The sequence below is a fragment of the Mirounga angustirostris genome, unplaced genomic scaffold (genome assembly GCF_029215605.1).
Source record: "Mirounga angustirostris isolate CCGP_5_RB_7025 unplaced genomic scaffold, mMirAng1.0.hap1 SCAF_8, whole genome shotgun sequence".
Classification (NCBI taxonomy): domain Eukaryota; kingdom Metazoa; phylum Chordata; class Mammalia; order Carnivora; family Phocidae; genus Mirounga; species Mirounga angustirostris.
Window position 1 is genome coordinate 40,291,518 of NW_026991716.1, and position 22,320 is coordinate 40,313,837.

The following is a 22,320-nucleotide window of genomic DNA, read 5'->3' on the forward strand; positions in this document are numbered from 1 at the left end:
ACACATGGGATGTACAGCTCTGTGTGTTCTTAGGGAGTTTATATGCCAGAGGATAGCTACACCTAATAAAATACTTGATCACCCTTACATCTCATTTCTTCTTCTCTGATAGTCAGAAATATAATTTTATTTTACTTTATTTTTATTTTTATTTATTTATTTATTTTTAAAGATTTTATTTATTTATTTAACAGAGAGAGACACAGTGAGAGAGGGAACATAAGCAGGGGGAGTGGGGGAGGGAGAAGCAGGCTTCCCGCCGAGCAGGGAGCCCGATGTGGGACTCGATCCCAGGATTCTGGGATCATGACCTGAGCCGAAGGCAGACGCTTAACGACTGAGCCACCCAGGCGCCCACTTTATTTTTATTTTTAGAGAGCGAGTGCACACAAGTGGGGTATGGAGGGGCAGAGTGGTGGGGTCGGGGAGAGAATCTTAAGCCTGATGCAGGGCTCAATCCCACGACCCTGAGATCATGACCAGAGTTGAAATCAAGAGTCGGATGCCTAACTGTGCCACCCAGGCACCCCCAGAAATGTAATTTTAAGGTATTGATTTGGAGTCACGTAGTTCCTGTAAACTTAGTAAGAGAAACAGTTGTGCTCCTCATTGCTTGCTGTCTAGAGACACCAGTTACAACTCTTTGTTTTTATCACATTATTGCTAGGACACTTGTTACTTATTGATTTATTTTTAGTTTTAGCCATTTTTCCACTTGGGAATTTGAACATTTGGCTCTCACACCCTCTTCCTGTACCATGCATTGTATGAACTCTTTACATTACCTCATACTCTGTTACGGTTATATCATAATTTTGGTTAGCTCTGTATTCGTTGTTTACTTTATGACTGTGTAAACCATATTGCTGAGCCTACAAAGTGCCTTATAATTACTATACTGCACATTATTAGGTTTTTCTTTGAGTTAATGCTTATTCAGATGCTAAATTTTCTGATTACTTAGCAGGAATTTAACTCTAGACTTGACACTATCTCTGTAAATCTCCTGTAATGTGATCAAATTTTAGATATTTTTAGCTTTTTGACAAAGTCTTTCCCAGAATTTGTGGACATTCTATTCTGGACTGATTACTCTTTAGATCTTATTTACAGCTTGTTCTCTTGATTTCCTGGCATCCTAGAAAGTCCCATGGATTGCCTTTTCCCTGGCTCCCATGCCTTTGGTTTTCTTGGTTTATGCGCTTGTTAGTGAAGCATATTCTTTAGTAACTTTCTGAGGATGGGTTCATGGCAGATGGAATTTTTAAGACCTTGCATATCTATAAATTACTGTTCTAGCTTCTTAACTGATTGATAGTATAACTGGGTATAGAATTCCAGATTGAAGTCTTTTTTCTTTTCTTTTTTCCCCCCTTTTTAAGGAAGCTCTATGTCCAACGTGGGGCTTGAACTCATGACCCTGAGATCAAGAGTTGCGTGCTCCATTGAGTGAGTCAGCCAGGCACTCCCATATTGAAATGGTTTTTATTTACAGTTTTGAAGGCAGTGCTCCAACATCTTCTGGCTTCTCTTATAGCTTCTGTTACAGCTATTGAGATCACCTGTGCCATTTAGGTTGTTAATAGCAAACCCCTTTTTCTCGTCCTCTGGAAGCTTACATGACCTTCTCTTTTTCACATGCATATTTTTTTGGTGTGGGTCTATTTTCAGTCACTGTGCTAGGTACTTGGTGGATCTTTTCCTTCTGGAGACTGACTCATGGCCTTCGATTCTGGGACATTATTTTGAAAATTTTTGTTTCCTCCTTTCATTGGTCCGTTCCTTTTTATGAACCTCAAATTTTCTTATTCCTCTCTGGTTTTCTATTTTAATGGACCTTTTGATTTATTGGTAGGAGATTTTCTGAATTTTATCTTTGTTCAGTTTTTACTAACACATTTTAATTTTTTTTATTTTTTAAAGATTTTATTTATTTGACAGAGATAGCGAGAGAGGGAACACAAGCAGGGGGAGCAGGAGAGGGAGAAGCAAGCTTCCTCCGGAGCAGAGAGCCCAATGCGGGGCTCGATCCCAGAACCCTGGGATCATGACCTGACCCGAAGGCAGACGCTTAACGACTGAGCCACCCAGGCGCCCCTACTATCACATTTTTAATTTCTAAGAGCTCTTTTTAAAAATGTGTTCAGGGGCGCCTGGGTGGCTCAGTTGGTTAAGCGACTGCCTTCAGCTCAGGTCATGATCCCAGGGTCCTGGGATCGAGCCCCGCATCGGGCTCCCTGCTCAGCTGGAAGCCTGCTTCTTCCTCTCCCACTCCCCCTGTTTGTGTTCCCTCTCACGCTGTCTCTCTCTCTCTCTCTCCCTGTCAATTAAATAAATAAATAAAATCTTTAAAAAAAAATGTGTTCAATTTTTAAGTATCTTATTTAATGAATATTTTGTTTTCTTTCTCTGAGGCTATTAATGATGGTTTTGTTTTGTTCTGATAAGTTTTCTTTTCCCTGCATAGTATTTAAGTTTCTTTTGTTCTCTCTTTTTCGTATTGGCTGTTTCCTCAAATATCTTTTTTTTTTTTTTTATTTAAAGATTTTATTTATTTATTTGAGAGAGAGAGACAGAGAGCATGAGAGGGAGGAAGGCCAGAGGGAGAAGCAGACTCCCTGCTGAGCAGGGAGCCCGATGCGGGACTCGATCCCGGGACTCCAGGATCATGACCTGAGCTGAAGGCAGTCGCTCAACCAACTGAGCCACCCAGGCGCCCTCCTCAAATATCTTCTAATCTTTAGCTCTCTGCCTGCATCTGCTTATATCTAGGGGTTAAGGGCAGGGCAATTAAAAGTAGACTAGAAGCTCCTTGGGTATGGGTAAGGCCTCCTTGATTCCAGGCTGAACTGGCTGGGGGTTTCATTGGCAAATTCTTTTTTTTTTTTTTTTTTTTTAAAGATTTATTTATTTGTTTTAGAGAGAGCTCATGCACACAGGGGGAGGAGCAAAGGGAGAGGGAGAGAATCTCAAACAGATTTCCCACGGAGCATGGGACCAAATGTGGGCCTTAATCTCATGACCCTGAGATCATGACCTGAGCCGAAATCAAGAGTCGGATGCTCAACCAACTGAGCCATCCAGGCGCCCATCACTGGCAAATTCTTGATGTCAATATTTCTACATCTTCTTTTGGGGGGTTGATTTAATCAGATTCCTGAGAGAAGTGGCTTCCAGTCTCCTGCCCAGAGGTATAAAGCTGGCCAGCCTTTTGGGAGCCTAGTTGGGGAAAAATGTTTTGTATTTGGACTAGCAAAAAGAACACACACAGGACTTTGATAATGTGAAATTCAAGGTTCTTTCCATGAATATGAACAACAGAGTAATGGAATAAGTCTTTCTCTGGTTATTGTCTTTTTGCCCCAGAACTTACCGGCTTAAAACATTTCATTGTGCTAATGATCTCTGTTGGTCAGGGATTTGGACACGGCACACAAAAGAATGGCTTGTCTCTGTTCCATGATGTCTAGGGCCTCAGCTAAGAAGACTCAACATTTGGGGGTATCTTGACACATACGGGCTTGAATCATCTTTCCATGTCTGGTAGTTGATGCTGGCTGTGGGTTAGGTCCTTACCTGGGAATGGGGAGTACATCTGCTGTGGCCTCTCTATGGCTTGGGCTTTCTTTCAGCATGTGGCCTCAGAACAGTTGAACTTCTCCCATGGTGTCTCCAGGCTCCAATGGGGATGTTGTAGTGAGCGTGGTGGAAAGGTGTGTTTTTGCTTACCCTGCCTTGGAAGTCAAGCAGTGTCACTTTGCTGCATTTTGTTAGTTGCAGGTAATTCACGAGGCTACCTGGATTCAAAAGGAGGGGACATAGACCTCCACCTCTTGATGGGAGGCGTAATCAAGGTTGGATCCTAAGAAGAGCACATGAGATGAGAGATACGGCTATGACTATCTTGAAAAATGTAGTCTCTCACAGGGCTGGAGTTGGGGATGAGGAGATTGTGGGTGCAGTCATAGTAGTGAGTGTAGAGTTGTGGTAGAGGCGCTAAAGAGAGCATTGTCAGACCTACCTAAAGAGAACAGCAAGACTTCAGAAAGGAACCTGCTCTCATGAATTTTCTCAGGAAATGGATAGACGAGTTAGTGGTATCTTAACTTCTCAGTAGAAAAAACTGAGACTCAGGGGCTAATGAAGACTGAATAGAGTTAGTGATAAAGCCAGACTAAAATCTGGGTGTTCTGGGGGCGCCTGGGTGGTTCAGTCAGTTAAGCGTCTGACTCTTGATTTTTGGCTCAGGTCATGATCTCAGAGTCGTGAGGTTGAGCCATGTGTTGGGCTCCGTGTGGAGTGTGGAGCCTGCTGAAGATTCTTTCTCTCTGCCTTTGCCCTTATCCTCTCCCCTGCTCATGTGTGTGTACACGCTCGTGCTCTCTCTCTCTCTCTCAGAAAAACAAAAAAACAAAAAAACAACTGGGTGTTCTGACATTTAGCCTAGGCTCACGTTGGGAAATTTGAGTTCTTTGTTCTTTATGATTGTAAAGAGATTTGGCACAGGTAATAGAAGATTTTGGGTCATAATAATTTCATTTCAAAACATTTCTTAACATTTAAACTTCATTCCAAAACCTCTGACATGCTGTGTTAGGCTGACAGAGGAACGGAAGTATTGAATTCTGCCATGGCCCACGGTTCATTTTCTCTCTTGGTGTTCATTAAGAAAACGTATAAGAATTCTGTCTCCTTTGAGATTTATATCGTAGGACCAGAAGAGAGGATTCTGCTATCCTGGCTGAACTGTTAAAACACATTTCTTTACCTTCTTGTTTATCAGGAAGCTCAGAACCTCATGGCCCTGACCAATGTGGACACTCCATTAAAAGGTGGACTTAATACCCCTTTGCACGAGAGTGACTTCTCAGGTGTGACTCCACAGCGGCAGGTTGTACAGACTCCAAACACAGTTCTTTCTACCCCATTCAGGTATTGTGAATAAATAGATCTTTCCTGTTTTAGGAAAACTCAAATTCAAGGATTGGACATGTTTGCTTTAGTATGTTGATAGAGAATGGAAATAAGTGTTTAACTTGCCTTTTTGATTTCTTCTCACTCATAGTAGTAAATAACATAATAATATCCAGGAATTGGTTAAAACCAAATGGAGCTTTCTTTTTTTTTTCAGAGTTTCTGATGCTGTCACCTTGTTTCTGAATACATTTTATCTGATTTAAAAGAACAAATCAGTCCACTGTTAATGATCATTTGTTGAATTTTATAAAAATTGTAGTCCTTTATCTGTGTATTACCATTGCTTTTCTCCCAGCATTTTATTTTGAAAATTTCTAACATTCAGTTAAATGGTTAAAAGAATGGGAAAACAAACATTTATATCACTTATCACCTAGATTCTACAGTTGTTAATATCTTACTGTATTTGCTTTATCATATATCTATCTGTCAGTCCATCTGATTTTTTAATGCATTTCAAAGTAAGTTGCAGGTTTCTGTCCCTTCACTTCTAACACTGTCTTGTGCATATCATTAACTAGAGGTCAGAGTTCAGTCTTTGTTTACAATTTTTTTTGTTTTAAGTTACCACTTTTAAGAATTTTTAAGATAAAAACGCTGTAGAAGAAATTCATATTAAAATGAAAATTGAGCTTTTAAGGTTGGAAATCTTTGGGCTTTACTTCTAATTTTCAGTATTAGCGTCAGTCCTTCTAGTTGTTTAGTATGGGAAGCATCTCACACTGTTGGAACTGTACCTGACGGCAGGATCAAGAAGCATTGGCAGCCAAATCCTTAAATAATATTTAGTACTTTTGCCAGGCTTGTAGGAGAGCCTAATCCCTCTTTTTCCTGTGTATGTCTTGTCTCAACTAGATTGTAAGCTTCTTGGGGATAGGGACCATGTCTTAATGATAACACCTCACCTCACCTTTGGGAACACCTGTCTGGCAGCACCACTTATTTGCAACAGAGCCAAGATATAGGGAATAAGCAGCAACAACAATGAAAGGCTTTGATCAATTAAAATATAAGTTGTGGGGTCTGTGGACTTTATTCCTAAGAGAGTCTCTGCCCTCACTCAGTATATATAGGCCTGGTGTTCAGTTTCCAAACAAAATGTAAAGGGAGGAGCTATCATGCACACCCATGATAGTGGTGCTCTAGCCAACAGACCCTGGTGGTGAGGGGCAAATGATAAGATGAAGACACTGAACTGAACTCAAAAAGAGTTTCCTGGGGGTTTTTGAGCATGGTGGCTGACCTCCATGTTCTTAGCCACCCTGCAGTATGTCAAGGAAAGGTTGAAATAATGTTTGGTGGGCCTAGTTTAGCAAGGCAAGAAAATGTCAAATGTAATAACTTAAGTAATTAAAGTGAAAATACTATGTGTAAGTACTAAGGTACTTGAACTAAACCTGTATTTTAACCTAGAGAGCTAACTTAAAACCAGGTGGGGAGACAGAATTTCTGTATCTTTGTTTCTTTCTTTTATGCTTTCACATAAAATATTGTGAAAATTATTTTCACATAAAATAGTTTATGTGAAAAACATTTGAAAGCATGATCCAGATAAAATTGGCACTTTTATTAATTGGAATTTCTGTCTTTCTAGGACTCCTTCTCATGGATCTGAAGGGTTGACTCCCCGCAGTGGGACAACTCCCAAACCAGTTATTAACTCCACCCCAGGTAGAACTCCTCTTCGAGACAAGTTAAACATTAATCCTGAGGATGGAATGGCAGACTACAGTGACCCCTCTTACGTGAAGCAGATGGTACATGTCAATTCCCTTTTAATACTCTTTTTTAAAAAAACTGCGCTGTCTCCTGGGTGCCGTATTAAAATATTTCCCTTTGTTGGTGCGTATTGCATGCACCTTAAGATACTGTACACCTGCAGATGCCAGAAAAGAATGATTGGAGGACTTGAGAAGGAGAACCTTTTTGGTCTCATAAGCCTACTTAATATGTTTGTGAATATTGATTATGCTGATAGTAATGGTCCTTGTATCTCATATGATTTTATTCTTATCATTTACTAATTAGTTTACTTTCTTGAATGATACTTTTTTTTTCTATTTCTGTGAAATAAAATTTGAGTTTGGAGTACCTCATAAATTAGGTTTTGAGCCTTGATTCCTCTGTTTGCTCTATACTTTTAGAATAGTCTAGATCTCAAAGTTAAGTTGATGTTTATTGCTTATTTTAGTGAAGTTTTCCTTTGTATATTTTGCAAGCTGATATAGACAGCTAAGTATAAAAGCCACAGTTTTATTTCTACCCTTGTTACTGCCTTTATTATGTCATTATTGGATCTTATTATATGATGCCACAGAAAATCATTGTGAGATTTTTTTTTAAATGAGCTCCAACGATATTGGCCTATTTTTACTTTACAAATTAATTCTAACTTCATGTATAGATTTGGTTAGTTTAGAATTTTTTTGATGCCCAAATTGATATCAACTAATGTCAACTGTGAATGGCCATATGACAACTAAACCAGTGAAGAATGTAATATGTGCAAAGTGCTGATCTGGAGACTTGAAAGGATCTAAGGTTGAGTAAAGATGTCCTTTGTCTTAAGGAAATTTATACTCTGGAGAGATTGGTGTACTAAACCAAGTCTGAAAAATAGAAGAACAGAATAAGCTCTCGGAGTAAAACCAATATACTTAGGGTGGCCAAAGAAAGAAAGAATCACATTTGTTGGGTGGGCACTTGGAAAGCCTTCGCTGAGGAGGTATGCTCAGAAGGAGATTGGGGGCTATCTCAGATGGAGGCCACGATATGAGTAAGCATGGAGCATGTTTTGGACATAGCAGCTCATCGGGTCCTCACACCTACCATACATGTAATGGAGCTATGGGGAGTGAGACTGGAAAGGTAAGCCAGGGATGTACTGGGGAAAACTTTGGGTACCAGGCAGTTTCTTTTGGGAAATGTGGACTGTTTTCTTTGGCCATCATATGATCTAGTAATTCCTCCCTCCCTCCCTCCCTCCCTTCCTCTCCCCCCACCCCTTCCTTCCATTTGTTTTTAAGTAAACTCTGTGCCCAACATGGGGTTTGAACTCACGACCCCGAGATCAAGAGTTGCATGCTGTACTGACTGAGCCAGCCAGGTGCCCTATAATAATTTCTATGAAAAATAAACACAAAAATTCAAGCATCTTTTCAGATTAGGTTTTATTAGTCCAAGGACAAGTTGACTTTTGAACTTGTTCTTTTCATTTGCTGTTAAATTTCAATGTCAAATGTTTTCCATAAATGGAAATCCTAAAGGATTTTTCTGCCCCTACAGAGGTAATTCCCAAACGTTCTATTAGAATATCCCAAAGTAATTGTATTGATCACAGATCAGCGTTTTTGATAATAATTTAGAGAAGAACGTGAGATAGAAATCAAGCAAAAAACTTGTCTCAGCTCTGAAGTTAGGGATCATTTTTCTAGAATTAATATAGACTATTTTTTAGAAACTCTTAAAGAATATTGGTTGAAATCTTAATGTCTTTGAATTGAGAAGGACCAATTTTTTTCTACAGGAAAGAGAATCTCGTGAACATCTCCGTTTAGGGTTGTTGGGCCTTCCTGCCCCTAAGAATGACTTTGAAATTGTTCTGCCAGAAAATGCTGAGAAGGAGCTGGAAGACCGTGAAATAGATGATACTTATATTGAAGATGCTGCTGATGTGGATGCACGAAAGCAGGTAGGTAATTGTGCTAGAGGGGAAATGAGAAGTTGCTGAGTGTGTCGGTAGGCTGGAAGAATAAAGAATGGTCATTAAATTTGTCAAGATCCCTACTTAAAAAAAAAAAAAGTTTTTTCAGTATTTAAAAAGATTGCCTTAAAGTAAATTACTTACCATCATTAATAATACAAAGTCATGTAATTAATGGTATACTGAGACTGTCTTGATAGGCGTTCTTAAAATGTGTATATGTATGTATGTGTGTATACACATAGTCTTCTATTTTTATTTATTTTTTTAAAGATTTTATTTATTTATTTGACAGAGAGAGACAACAGCGAGAGAGGGAACAGAAGCAGGGGGAGTGTGGGAGAGGGAGAAGCATGCTTCCCGCGGAGCAGGGAGCCCGATGGTAGGGCTTGATCCCAGGACACTGGGATCATGACCTGAGCCAAAGGCAGACGCTTAATGACTGAGCCACCCAGGTGCCCCTATTTTATATTTTTTAAAGATTTTAATTTTTTATTTAGAGAGTGAGTGTGCAAGCGGAGCGGGGGGAGGGAAATTTAGAGTGTGTCAGAATAATATTAGTAACATCTTGTATTGATAATCTTATAGTTAGTTACTTGTTCATTTGCACTTACCAACCTGGTGATGTAAAAAGGATAGGTATTGCTTCATTTTTGAGGTAAGGAAATAAGCTCAGGTTAATTATCTTCCCCAGCTTTCATATTTGGAAAGGGGTGAGTCTTGATCTCACACTGAGGTCTTGTGACCCCTTTTAGGAATTCTTGCTGCAGTCCATTTCAGGATGATTTTAGAATTTCTAAGTGTGAATAGCTTTTAGAAGTGTGAATAGCATCAATACAAATATATTTTAGAAATCACACGAGTGTGTGCTTTTTGGTGGGTGATACAGGATAATACTTTTTGTGTTTAGTTCTCTTAGTTACTTTGCCCTACATTTACTCTTAGAGGTGCTATGAAATTCTAATGTGTTAACTCACATTATTCATGATTTAAGAATCAGGAAACAACACATTCATTGGCTGGCTTTTTGAATTAAAAATCAGTAACTTTCAGGGTGGAAGTGAGGGTTGTATTGCAGGATGAATAAGTTTAGGATTCCAATTTACTTATTTTAACTTTTAAATTTTATTTTAATTCCAATATAGTTAACATACAGTGTAATATTAGTTTCAGGTGTACAGTGTCGTGATTCAACACTTCCATACATCACCCAGTGCTCATCATGACAAGTGCCCTCCTTAATCCCCATCACCTATTTCACCCTTCCTCCACCCACCTCCCTTCTGGTAACCATCAGTTTGTTCTCTGTAGTTAAGAGTCTGTTTCCTGGCGCCTCGGTGGCTCAGTCGTTAAGCGTCTGCCTTGGGCTCAGGTCATGATCCCAGGGTCCTGGGATCCAGCCCTGCATCGGGCTCCCTGCTCTGTGGGAAGCCTGCTTCTCCCTCTCCCACTCCCCCTGCTTGTGTTCCCTCTCTCGCTGTCTCTCTCTGTCAAATAAGTAAATAAAATCTTTTTTTTTTTTTAAAGATTTTATTTATTTATTTGACAGAGACAGAGATAGCGAGAGCAGGAACACAAGCAGGGGGAGTCGGAGAGGGAGAAACAGGCTTCCTGCTGGGCAGGGAGCCTGATGTGGGACTTGATCCCAGCACCCTGGGATCATGACCTGAGCTGAAGGCAGACGCTTAACGACTGAACCACCCAGGCGCCCAAATAAGTAAATAAAATCTTAAAAAAAAAAAAAAAAAAAAGTCTGTTTCTTGGTTTGTCTCTTTTTTCCTCTTGCTGGTTTTATTTCTTAAATTCTGTATAAGTGAAATCATACCGTATTTGCCTTTCTCTGATTGACTAATTGCGCTTAGCATTATACATTTCGCTTAGCGTTATACTCTAGCTCCATCCATGTTGTTGCAAATGGCAAGATTTCATTCTTTTTTATGGCTAAAGGCTGAATAATACTCCATTGTAGTGTGTGTGGGTATGTATTATGTCTTCTCTACCCATACACACACACACACACACACACACACATATGTATATCCACACCAACCTACATACACCACATCTTTATCCATTCAGCTATCCATGGACACTTGGGCTGCTTCCATAATTTGGCTATTGTAAATAATGCTGCTCTAAATATAAGGGTGCATGTGTCCCTTGGAATTAGGGGTTTTGTGTGTGTGTGTAAATGCCCAGTAGTATGATGGCTGGATCGTAGGGCAGTTCTATTTTTAACTTTTTGAGGAACCTCCCATACTGTTTTCCAGAGTGGCAGCACCAGTTTGCATTCCTGCTAACAGTACAGGAAGGTTCCTTTTTCTCCACATCCTTGCCAACACTTGTTGTTTCTTGTGTTTTTGATTTTAGCCATTCTGACAGGTGTGAGGTGATATCTCATTGTAGCTTTTTAAGAAATTTTTTTAAGCAGGCTCCACACCCAGTGTGGGGCTTGAACTCACAACCCTGAGAGTGAAGAGTCAGATGCTCTACCGACTGAGCCAGCTAGGTGCCCCTATCTCATTGTAGTTTTGATTTGCATTGCCCTGATGATGAGAGATGTTGAGCATCTTTTCATGTGTCCCATTAGCCATCTGGACATCATCTTGGAGAAGTGTCTGTTCACGTCTTCTGCCCCCCCCCCCCCTTTTTTTTTCCTTCTGCTCATGTTTTAATTGAACCATTTGTTTTTTGGTGTTGAGTTGTATAAGTTCTTTACATATTTTGGATATTAACCCTTTATTGGATATGTCATTTGCAAATATCTTCTCCTATTCAGTAGGTTGCCTTTTAGTTTTGTTGATCATTTCCTTCAGTGTGCAGAAGCTTTTGATGTAATTCCCATAGTTTATTTTTGCTTTTATTTCCCTTGCCTCAGGAGGCATATCTAGAAAAAGGTTGCTACAGCTGATGTCAGGGACATTACTGCCTGTGCTCTTTTCTAGGATTTTTATTAGGATTCCAATTTAAACAAAAGAATGACTATCTGATGGATGGAGCCATGTAAACTTGGAGAATGCTCTAGTAGCTATTGGCAGTTCTTAGTTTGTATTGTAATGAGAGAGTGAATAGACTGATTTCTGTTGCCTTATATTGTCTTTCTACAAGCCTACACAGATTTCTACAGCATTAGCTCTTGAGCATACATATTCTTATAGACGGAAGTGTTTTCAGCTTTATTGAAATGTGGCAAATACTGCATAGCTGTAATAACGGATATAACAATAATTTTTTAAGGCTATACGAGAGGCAGAGCGTGTAAAGGAAATGAAACGAATGCACAAAGCTGTCCAGAAAGATCTGCCAAGACCATCAGAAGTAAGTGTTAGAATTTCTGGCTTAGGAAGTTTTAAGTTTCTTCTTATATGATTGATGTTTTTATATCATTCATAAAGTCTGTAAAACATAATTTTATCTACTTTCTGTAATAGAGTAAAGCAGTTCCCAGATTTAATCGCTGAAATGTTTCACTGTACAAATAAGACTTTAGAGGGAAAGAAAGAGTTTCTTTTGAAAATGTAAAACCGCTACTTAATTCATGCTAGAACAAGTAATAGCATCAGTATTGCAGTGATATGTTTGGTAATTGTACTTATTTTAAAATTTTAGGTAAATGAAACTATTCTAAGGCCCCTAAATGTAGAACCACCTCTAACAGATTTACAAAAAAGTGAAGAACTCATCAAAAAAGAAATGATCACAATGCTTCATTATGACCTTCTACATCACCCTTATGAACCATCTGGAAATAAAAAAGGAAAAACTGTAGGATTTGGTACTAATAATTCAGAACACATTGCCTATCTGGAACATAATCCTTATGAAAAATTTTCCAAAGAAGAGCTGAAAAAGGTAGGATTCAAAAGGAATGTTTTGGTCTCTATTAAAAGTATTTATTAAGTACTGTGTATCATGTTCATGAGCTTATTTTCTCATGCTGATATTTATAAACAAATGAATTAGGTGATTAGGAGGTGAACGTTCACAGTAAGTGTTAGGAAGGAGACATACTTGACCTGCCCTCTTCCCCTTCCGTGATAGAGCTGCTTCAGGTGATCAGTGGCTTAGGTGGCAAGGTGTTTTTGTTTCATGGGTGTATGTCTGATGGACAGTTGCGATTTGCCATTTCCTGTGTTTAACTCTGCTACTTCTGATTAGAATTGAATACCTTTAATACTTAAACCTCATTTATTTAGATTAATAAGAAGCAAGCATATATTCGAAATGTTTCTTTCACCTAGTCAGAAAAAGGAAATACTGTTTACTGAATTTATTCCCCTCACAGGATTTCCCACTATCCTTTTGGATAAGTAAATACAGAAACATTTTCTTGCATAAAGTCTGTCCTGCCTCTTCCTCCATATGCATTTGATTATTTCTGCTTTGACAGAGCAAACAGCTGTGATTGTGAATAGAAATCTGTTCCATGGTATGAGGAAATACAGTTGGTACCGTGGTTGGAAGCGGTCATTAGCTTTACTCTTTTTTCTGTAGACCTTAGCCCCAAGGGGCAATGACAGACCTGTTGATTGGTATGCGCTATTGCATACTTGGGAGAAAACCCCTAAAATATCTTTTTTCTATCTTCTCTCCTGTGCCTTCCCTCTGCCTTTTTCTTACTTTCCGTTTTCCTTGTTGCAAAAGTAATAACGTGTTTATTAAAGCATTTTTGGAAAATGAGAAAGGAAGGAGGTTTAGATTTATATTGAAACAGTTTGCCCCGGATTTCTGAGTAACTCTGAATTACTCTTTTTTAGTAAGTGCGATGGGAAACTGACATCTTTTTTTTTTTTTTTTTAAGGATTTTATTTATTTGAGAGAGAGAATGAGAGAGAGAGAGCATGAGAGGGGGGAGGGTCAGAGGGAGAAGCAGACTCCCTACTGAACAGGGAGCCCAACTCCGGTCTCCATCCCAGGACCTGGAGATCATGACCTGGGCGAAGGCAGACCCTTAACCCACTGAGCCACGCAGGCGCTGGGGATTAGACAATCTTTTAAAACACCCCAATTAAAATGCAAATATCCAGTTCCTGAGAAGTGTATCAAGAGACTCCAGATTTTATTTTTATTTTTTTATTTTTTTAAAGATTTTATTTATTTGCGAGAGAGAGAATGAGAGAGAGCAAGCACATGAGAGGGGGGAGGGTCAGAGGGAGAAGCAGACTCCCCGCCGAGCAGGGAGCCCGATGCGGGACTCGATCCCGGGACTCCAGGATCATGACCTGAGCCGAAGGCAGTCGCTTAACCAACTGAGCCACCCAGGCGCCCGGAAACTGACATCTTGTCGAGGGCCTGTGCTTGTGGCAAGGCATGTTTAATCAGTGGACTGAGGTTGAGAATTACACTCTGAACTCCATACTTGAACAGTCTCCTCTTTTTAGAGTGAAAATAGGGGAAGCTGGGATTTAGGAATTTACTTACATGTATGGAAACCTGAAATAAGGATCACACTGTGATCTGTTGTTGCCTAATAGAAGGTTCTGTAGGGAGTAGGTTCTAATAAAGTTTTTGAAAATAATCATTGTAGTTAGTGCTTTGGATTATTCACGTTAAAGAGCAGTTTGAATATTCTTTTATATTTTATGTGTGTATTTATATTCCTCTGTGTTCCAAAGAGAATTTGAAGCAGCTGTTTACTTAGCAGATTCTTTATGGAGAATTTAAGATAACTTAGTCATACTCTCTTCGAATAATTACAAGAGCTGAATTTGTAAATTTTTATTATGTACAGTTTGGGAGTGAAATACCATTTCTCTTATGAAGTGTCAGATTTTCATTAAGGATGTTAATTGTTTTCTTTTTCTTTTTCTTTTTTTTTTTAAAGATTTTTTATTTATTTATTTGAGAGAGAGAGAATGAGAGACAGAGAGCAGGAGAGGGAGGAGGGTCAGAGGGAGAAGCAGACTCCCTGCTGAGCAGGGAGCCCGATGTGGGACTCGATCCCGGGACTCCAGGATCATGACCCGAGCCGAAGGCAGTCGCTTAACCGACTGAGCCACCCAGGCGCCCCAATGGTTTGTTTTCATTATTTCCCCTCAGAGATACTGTTTTAAAGTATCTAGTCTTTATCTCCTATAGACATGATTTTCCATTGTTTTAAGTTTTTTGTATTTGATTTTATATATTTTGGTCTGTCTTATTTTCTGATGTACTAGAACGATTGAAAGGTTTCTTTAAGGCACAAAAAAATAGTTGTCAGTTTTGAGCCGTGAAGCAAAGGGCTGGAAAAAGTTCATGTGGTATGGTCATGGAGTCATTGTGTCTGATGTTGGGCTAGGCTCTGTATGTATATTGTATCACTTAATCCTAATAACAAACATGTCAGGTAGGTATTATCCTCATTTTACAGATGAGAAATGGGCTCAGAGATGTTAAGCAAGTTCAGACAGCTCCTTAAATGGTAAAGCTATGATTTGTATCCAGGCCTGTCCAGCTCTATCCCCCTCATTCTCTCATTTTAAACTTTCTTTAGTAGTAAAAGCTGGTCTGTGATTCATTATTTTTTGATCTGTGCCCCCATCTCATTCTTTGGCAATGTCAGGGGCATTTCATCAGATGAGAAAAAGGCATGTACCAGAAGAAACGCCTAGTTCCCTTTCACAGTCCTGTGAACCCTGAAGTGTAGGGTGGGATTGGTAGAGTAGAAGGAGCACAGCCAAGCATAGGTACCATTTGGCTTGGGCATGATCCTGCCTTGCCTTTCCTAGAGATGTGTTTTTGAGCAAGTTGCTTAATCTCTCTGAGCCTGTTTTATCACCTTTAAGATGAGGTTAATACCAACTACTTTGTAAGGTGGTTGTGGTGCTTGGAGATAATGTAGGTGAAACCTTTAAATGTTTCCAGCATACAGTAGATATCCAAGAAATGGTGGCTACAATTACAATAAGTGAAGGCAAAGGATGTTTATATTATTGGGGATACATGGACACTTGACTTTTCAGATCAGTCTGTACCAACTTACTGGCTTTTTAATTCATTTTGCTTAGGTATTGTTCCTCCCTTCCCAAAAACAACCAGTCAACCAAAACTCATTGCCTTTACCAAAGAGAGGAAAAACTAGTTTTTTAAAAAAGCTCTCTCTTGATGGCAAGTTACTGTAGTACCCAAACTTACTGAAATTATTACTGTACACAGGCCCAGGACGTTCTGGTACAGGAGATGGAAGTGGTCAAACAAGGTATGAGCCACGGAGAACTCTCAAGTGAAGCTTATAACCAGGTGTGGGAAGAATGCTACAGTCAAGTTTTGTATCTTCCTGGGCAGAGCCGCTACACACGGGCAAACCTAGCTAGCAAAAAGGACAGGATTGAGTCACTTGAAAAGAGGCTTGAGGTTGGTATCCTTTTAAAATTCTAATTTAAAGTGTACCTTGATTGAAATAATGAACCAAATAATACAACTGGAGGTAATTTCAGAAAGGTAGACCTGAGGTCTGAGGTGATTATTGCTTTTGCAGTTCTTTTTTTTTTTTTTTAAGTCTATTTATTTGTTTTAGTAATCTCTACACTCAGTGTGGAGCTAGAACTCACGACCCTGAGATTAAGAGTTGCATGCTCTTCTGACTGAGCCAGCCAGGTGCCCCTTGCTTTTGCAGTTCTTGAGGGAAAACTACACTGAAGTGTTTGATCTTCTTTGACTTTTTATTGGTTTTCAGAATTGCTGGACTTTATGATAAAGGTGCCCTCCAGATTGATCACAGGTCAAACAGAACCTTTTAAATGTGGGAGCAAGAGACAAGAAGTTAACACTAGTCACTCAAAACAATGTACATCAATGCTAGAATAGGAGAGAGCTCAGTGGTACCAAGAAGCTTTTTTCCCTATAGCCAACGGAGCACATTTATGAAACTTTGGTTCCTTTCCGTTCATCCTGATTCCTTTGAGTTTGTTACAGAGAGAGCACCGAGCTGGATTAGACAATGGCTTCTGTGATTTTTTTCACATCTGAGGAAAATGTTGAAATGTACTGGATGGGAGTTTCATGGCATATGGTTTCCTAATATAGTCTGTGTGTTTTGAATTCCAGAATCTGTGTAGGCATTTTGCCAATGGCATGTAAATTGTGGTTCATCCACCACTAGGTTGCCTTGTGGATTCTTAATGGTGGTCTTCAGGGATGTTTCTGAGGCCAGGATGGGATGGGGGAGCAAGGGGTGCTACAGGCAATCACATGCAGAAATGGCCTCAATTTCCTCTTATGTGATTACCAATTTCTTTTTACAGAAAGCAGATTGGAAAATATTTTTATTTAGGGTGAAAATAAAAAATGGTAATATTACTTGGGGTGATTGGTGCTGTGTGGGGCTTAGCGAAATGAACAGGAAAAAGCATTCTTTGGAAGGCAGCTGTGCTCACCACTATACCACCAACGCAGATGAAAAAGCATTCTTTGAATATGAAATTATTCTAAGTCTTAATTTTACCTTTAAGATCACATATATAGGCACCTGATGGTTAACACCTGTGGGCCTCTATTATCATTTAGTGGGAATGTAGTTTGTTTTGGAAGTAATTCTCATATTTGGGTGAAATCTTTACAATCCAGTTGCTGTTACTCTAACTTCCAGCAGGGTGTGCTGTTGTGCTGTGTTTTAATTCACGATTTAAAGTCAGGGAAAGGAGAACATCAGTGGTCACATTTTAAGTTCTATTTTCTGTTGTGTAGGCTTCGTTTCTTATTTATAAGTGGTAGTTAGCAGTGTAATCCTGATCTAAGGTCACATCATAATTGATTAGAAAGCTATTTGGAAAGCTTCCTTGCAACATTGATATATAAATACTTTGGTCTCTCACTTAGTTTGAAAAGCTTCTCATTTGAGGTGGGTAAACTTTTTCTATTTCAAGTGGTAAGGACATTTTGTGCTCTTTAAGATATAAAAAAAGTTTTTCCCTAAATCTCATTTACTTTGTTGAGGCACTAACTTTCATGACAGCAAATAAATGTGTCACAAAGTGAGTGGTGCCATAAAGTACAGTAATTTTTATTTTTATGTTGAATTGGTCTTGTGAGTTTTGAAGGGAAAAATACAGAAAGAACCACTGCTGTTCTTTTGGAGATTTATTTGGGTCATTTATGAGCAACCATTAAAAACATGTGGTTCTCTTTGTTCAGTTCAGTACCAGGAACTGAAATCTTCCGTTGAACTATTTTTGTTGAAGGATTGGTGATTTTGGAAGAATATTCATAAAACAGTCTGAAGTAATTTTTCTTTTCTTGACTTCTGGATAACTTACTTTATTGTTTACCCAGCTAGTTACTTTTAAAGAATATGTAATCAAATCCTTTAATTTAGTAAACTACACTTATTTCAAATGAAAGTTCGTTAAATCTTTAAAAAGAAGAAAAGAGACTCAAAAACCCAAGTAAACAAATCCCCCATTTTATTTGTATCCATCCCTAATTCAGAACTAGGTTTGTTAGCTTATTTTAGTTTTTGAAGACACAATTCTACTGGTTTGAAATACATAAATATTTTATTTCAATTGTGGTAATTCTTTCATCATTTCAGTTGATTGCTAAATTATAAACATTATTCAAAGTTTGTTGTGGGGAAGGAACTCCAGTCGTATTATATAAACTAAATGCTATACTTAAATTATTCTTTCCACGCTTAGGTTCAGGGAGATATGCCTTTCTGTGCAAGCACAGTACACCATGGCTGCCAGTGTGTTTGATTTTTGCTGTCGTGAACTTTGGAACAGTGAATCTAAATTATGGTCCTATCACAGTGTATCAAGCAAGATGAAATCCAGCTTTGTCGTGGTTGGTGTCTCCTAAGTGGATTAAAAAATATGCCCCGAGGATTGTAGTGGAGCTGGTCTTTGAGCCATTACTCATGATTAGTATTTGCAACATAGAACTTAAATGAAAACCCATAAGATACTCATTTAAAACTAATAGAACCATCTCAGATTTTATGTAGAATGTGGTGGGTGGTGTAAGGAGTCTCTTAAATGCATAGAATCAGAATGTAGTCACAGGTCAGAAGTAAGTGGGATTAAGACTTCAGAATTGTAACCAAGTTCATGTGTTTTATTCTGCTTTGGAGGCAGAATTAATTTCAGAACCTTGCCAGATACATGTGCAGCAGCAGCAAACGCAAGTGATAGCTAATATCAGAAAAGGAGAAGTTAGAAAGCATAGCACGTTGAGGCCATTTAAATACGGTATTTTAATAACTTCTGAGGGCATTGTAGGTGTATGGTAGGAGAGTAGAGTTATTGCTGTTTGTAGTGATGTCCCAGATTTAAGAAAAAAAACAATTTTTGTTCAGGGTCATCTCTTTTTCTTTTCTTTCTTTTTTTTTTAAAGAGGGATGGCTAAAACAGGAAAATTTTTATTAGATGGTAAAAAATAAAATGGGCTTTAGCACTTGATGTAATCGTATGTTTAGTGACTATAACGGAGCATCTGCTACGTACCAGCCCTTGTTCTAGCCCCTGGGAATATAGCAGGAACAAAGCAGACAGGTTCTGTGCTCTTGGGGACTTCAGTTATCTGGAAAATGCTTCATGTGGAGAGCCTCATTTTCTGATGATGCCAGATAAATGAGTCATTACTGTATTTGGGAAGTGCAAATGGAATTTGAAGTGTTCTAATTTGTTTCCACTTTAAGTGGAACTAGGAAATCGTCTGAAGACATAATTATTTTGAGTGAAATAATTTCCAGTAGGTGCAAAAGTGAAATGAGAAGTTTGAATTTAGGCCTGCTATTAAATTTAATAGTATTTGAAATAGTATCTAAACTGCTGTGTTGAGGAAGTTTGGCTGAAAAGTAGATTTTGTCATGTTAGCTATAAAAATGGAAAGGTTTTCCTTAGAGGTGGAAACTAGGTCCAGAAGTAATACTTCTCCCTGTATTTTACTGGCACAGTCAGCTTAGGCAAGAAATATTATGTAACATCGACTTCTTGGAAATAAAGTAACTTAACACAGATAACACATTTAAAATCTTTCTCAGTGTATTTGTAGAACTCTTATGAGGACCCCTGCCTTTATTGAATGGTAATATTTCAGCAAAATTCGCTGTACAATGGATCATATTTTCTCAGTGATTTTCATTATAAAGTCAGATATTTTTACATAGGAAAAAATTCACCCTTAATACTTTAAAGAGTGAAAGCTTAGGGTAGGGATCAAGTTGTTGGGCAAATCTGGGTGGAGGACTCTGTGTTGTAGTCACTCGGCAAGTTTATGTTCCCTTGTGGGTGTGTGTGGGGAGGGGTGACACGGGGCACAAGAGAGAAGTTTCTAGTACTCTGGAATGCTCCCTTTCTCAAGTTCTGTTCTTTCCCTTGACCCTTACAGGCACTGACAGATTTCTTGGTTGTTTCTAGCAAGAACTCTAGAGCTGGATCAGAGATCTCCTTGGTACAATTGTGTAGCTTCTGTGATGCCTCAACATTGAGTTGAATTTGTTTCATGTGTTTCATTTCCTATTCCTAACTCATGCCAATGTAAAGTGCTCTTGGTATTGCTTTGTTGGTACATTACTGTTCTTGAAAACGCTTTTAGTAAGGTTTTGCCTCACTTCTTAGCTTGCTTTGTGGGAATGCAGCCTGGTGGTTGCTAACTCGGGGAGATGCTAGCGGTAATCACTTTCTCAGACCTGCAGCTCATCAGTATGGAGAGGGTTCACTGATAGAACTGAATGCTAGTGAGTAGTATAGAGATTAAAGGAAAGGCACTCATGGACTCTTATTGTTTGCAAACATTTTGGTGGTTGAACCACATCGTTACTACTATAGGATCATATTGCTAAATGATGGACTAGGAAGTGGAACTGCCATCAACTCTATTTATTTTGGGTATCCTTAAACCTGTTTTTCCAGTGGTATAAAGTTATATTCTGGGCCCCCAATCAAGAGTTTCACTGAGGGATGCTCTTAATGTTTCTGAACCTCACTGTAACAGACTTTAACTGAAGACAGTATTGGAGACCCAAGGATAATGTGTTTATTTTGGAATTACTTAAGCTTAGTAACCTTAACAAACTTAGTGAGTTCGAAAGTAACAATTACACTTTTATAAGTCCCATACAGCCCCCTTTTGTAATGACCCGAGGAAACACTTATGGTTCCACTGATTCATCTCCTGGGGACCATCAGTTTTCCATTGGTCTCTGGCCAGTCTTTTTTAGACAGTTTCTCTTCTATGCATTTAAAAAATAACATTTGTAGGCGTTTTTCTAAAAATAATACCTGTACTTTGTAGAAAATTTAAAAAGAAATTAAAAAACAATTTGAGAAGAAGCCTACCATCCAGACATAATCACCTTAAACATTTTGAGGGATGCGTATGTGTGTATGTATATATTTATATACACGTGTGTGTGTATGTATATATATGACTAAAGATAGAAAAAATTACCATATGCATCTATGTGTGGATGAAAGGAGGAAGGTGTTTAGAAACTGAATTGGAATCACCGTATACTACTTTGTTAATTTAATAGTATATTATTACAAATATTATTAAAAAAAAAAAAGAAACCCGATCACTTGCTCTCATTTATAAAGTTGTGGCAAAGAACAGCTTTGGCGAAATCCCCAAGTAATTATATACTCGTTATATTCTGCCCAACTTCTTAAAAAGTTGTTAAATAACCTTTTCTTCCCTGTAAAATTTTTCTAAGGGATGTTTGTTTTCTTATGATCTTATAGCTTGTTAAGAATAAAAGAATTAGGAATTTAAAAGTGTAAGCTGGGGAAAGTCAAAGTTTTTCTCAAGTGTCAAATAAAATTCTTGTAGGCTAATATCTCAGAAAGAATGATGGGCAGATCCATTAATTAAGATCTTGTTTATGTGTGTCTAGAATAACTTGTTTTTCAGGGAACTGTCTGATGGCATTAAGCCATTTAGACCCACAGCTTGAATTTCTTCAGGCATGTTTGCATTTCAGGGGCTGAGGCAAGGAGGATGTTCGGTTTATTAGTAGTGGTGTGGCCTAATGTGTTGAACTTTCAAGTAGGACACATTCTGTAGTTTCTTCACTTAGTCACTGTGTGGCCTAGGGCAAGTTACTTAACCTCTCTGAGCCTCAAATTTCCTTACCTGTAATATTTGGGTGGCTAATAGTTTTTATCTCGGAAGTGAGAGTTTGAGATACTGTAAGATTAAATGAAATACTGTGTGCCTAGCGATTACGAGGTTTAGTGAGTGGAAATTCTCTCCCTGTCGCTTCAGGTCTGTTGGATTAAACTTGGTTTGATACTCTCAGGTATCAAGAAGTAACTTTGGTACCTTGAACAACAGGGTGGCTGAGTTTTTATTCTATAAATTTTGATGACTGTCTGAAATTTGAGACATGGGTTGATTTTCACAGAGATTGAGTAAGGCTTAAGGCTCAGATTTTGGTTAGTATAAATGGATTTTAACATAATTGTGGATTGTAATTTAACATCTCATATATACATTTTGGTGTGTTGAAATCGTTGACATACTTGTAAATTTTGATGTCTCTTATATTTCATTGTATTGATTCATGGTTTGTGGTGTACAGTCTTTTTTTTTAATTTTTAAAAAGATTGTATTTATTTATTTGACAGAGAGAGACACAGCGAGAGAGGGAGAGTGGGAGAGGGAGAAGCAGGCTTCCCGCCGAGCAGGGAGCCCGATGCGGGGCTCGATCCCAGGACTCT

General features: G+C 38.6%; 1 protein-coding gene across 2 annotated transcripts in view; it reads left to right on the forward strand.

Annotated features, from left to right (window-relative positions):
• The window catches only part of CDC5L (cell division cycle 5 like), a 51,783-nt gene that overhangs the window by 19,573 nt on the left and 9,890 nt on the right, over positions 1 to 22,320 (forward strand). Inside the window, exons 9-14 of one of the 2 annotated variants that reach the window (XM_064597671.1) lie at positions 4,784 to 4,932; positions 6,572 to 6,734; positions 8,504 to 8,668; positions 11,918 to 11,998; positions 12,290 to 12,532; positions 15,815 to 16,012. In XM_064597671.1, the coding sequence (XP_064453741.1) occupies positions 4,784 to 4,932; positions 6,572 to 6,734; positions 8,504 to 8,668; positions 11,918 to 11,998; positions 12,290 to 12,532; positions 15,815 to 16,012 (999 nt within the window). The remainder of the gene's footprint in view (positions 1 to 4,783; positions 4,933 to 6,571; positions 6,735 to 8,503; positions 8,669 to 11,917; positions 11,999 to 12,289; positions 12,533 to 15,814; positions 16,013 to 22,320) is intronic. The other variant, XM_064597672.1, reaches the window with a different exon arrangement.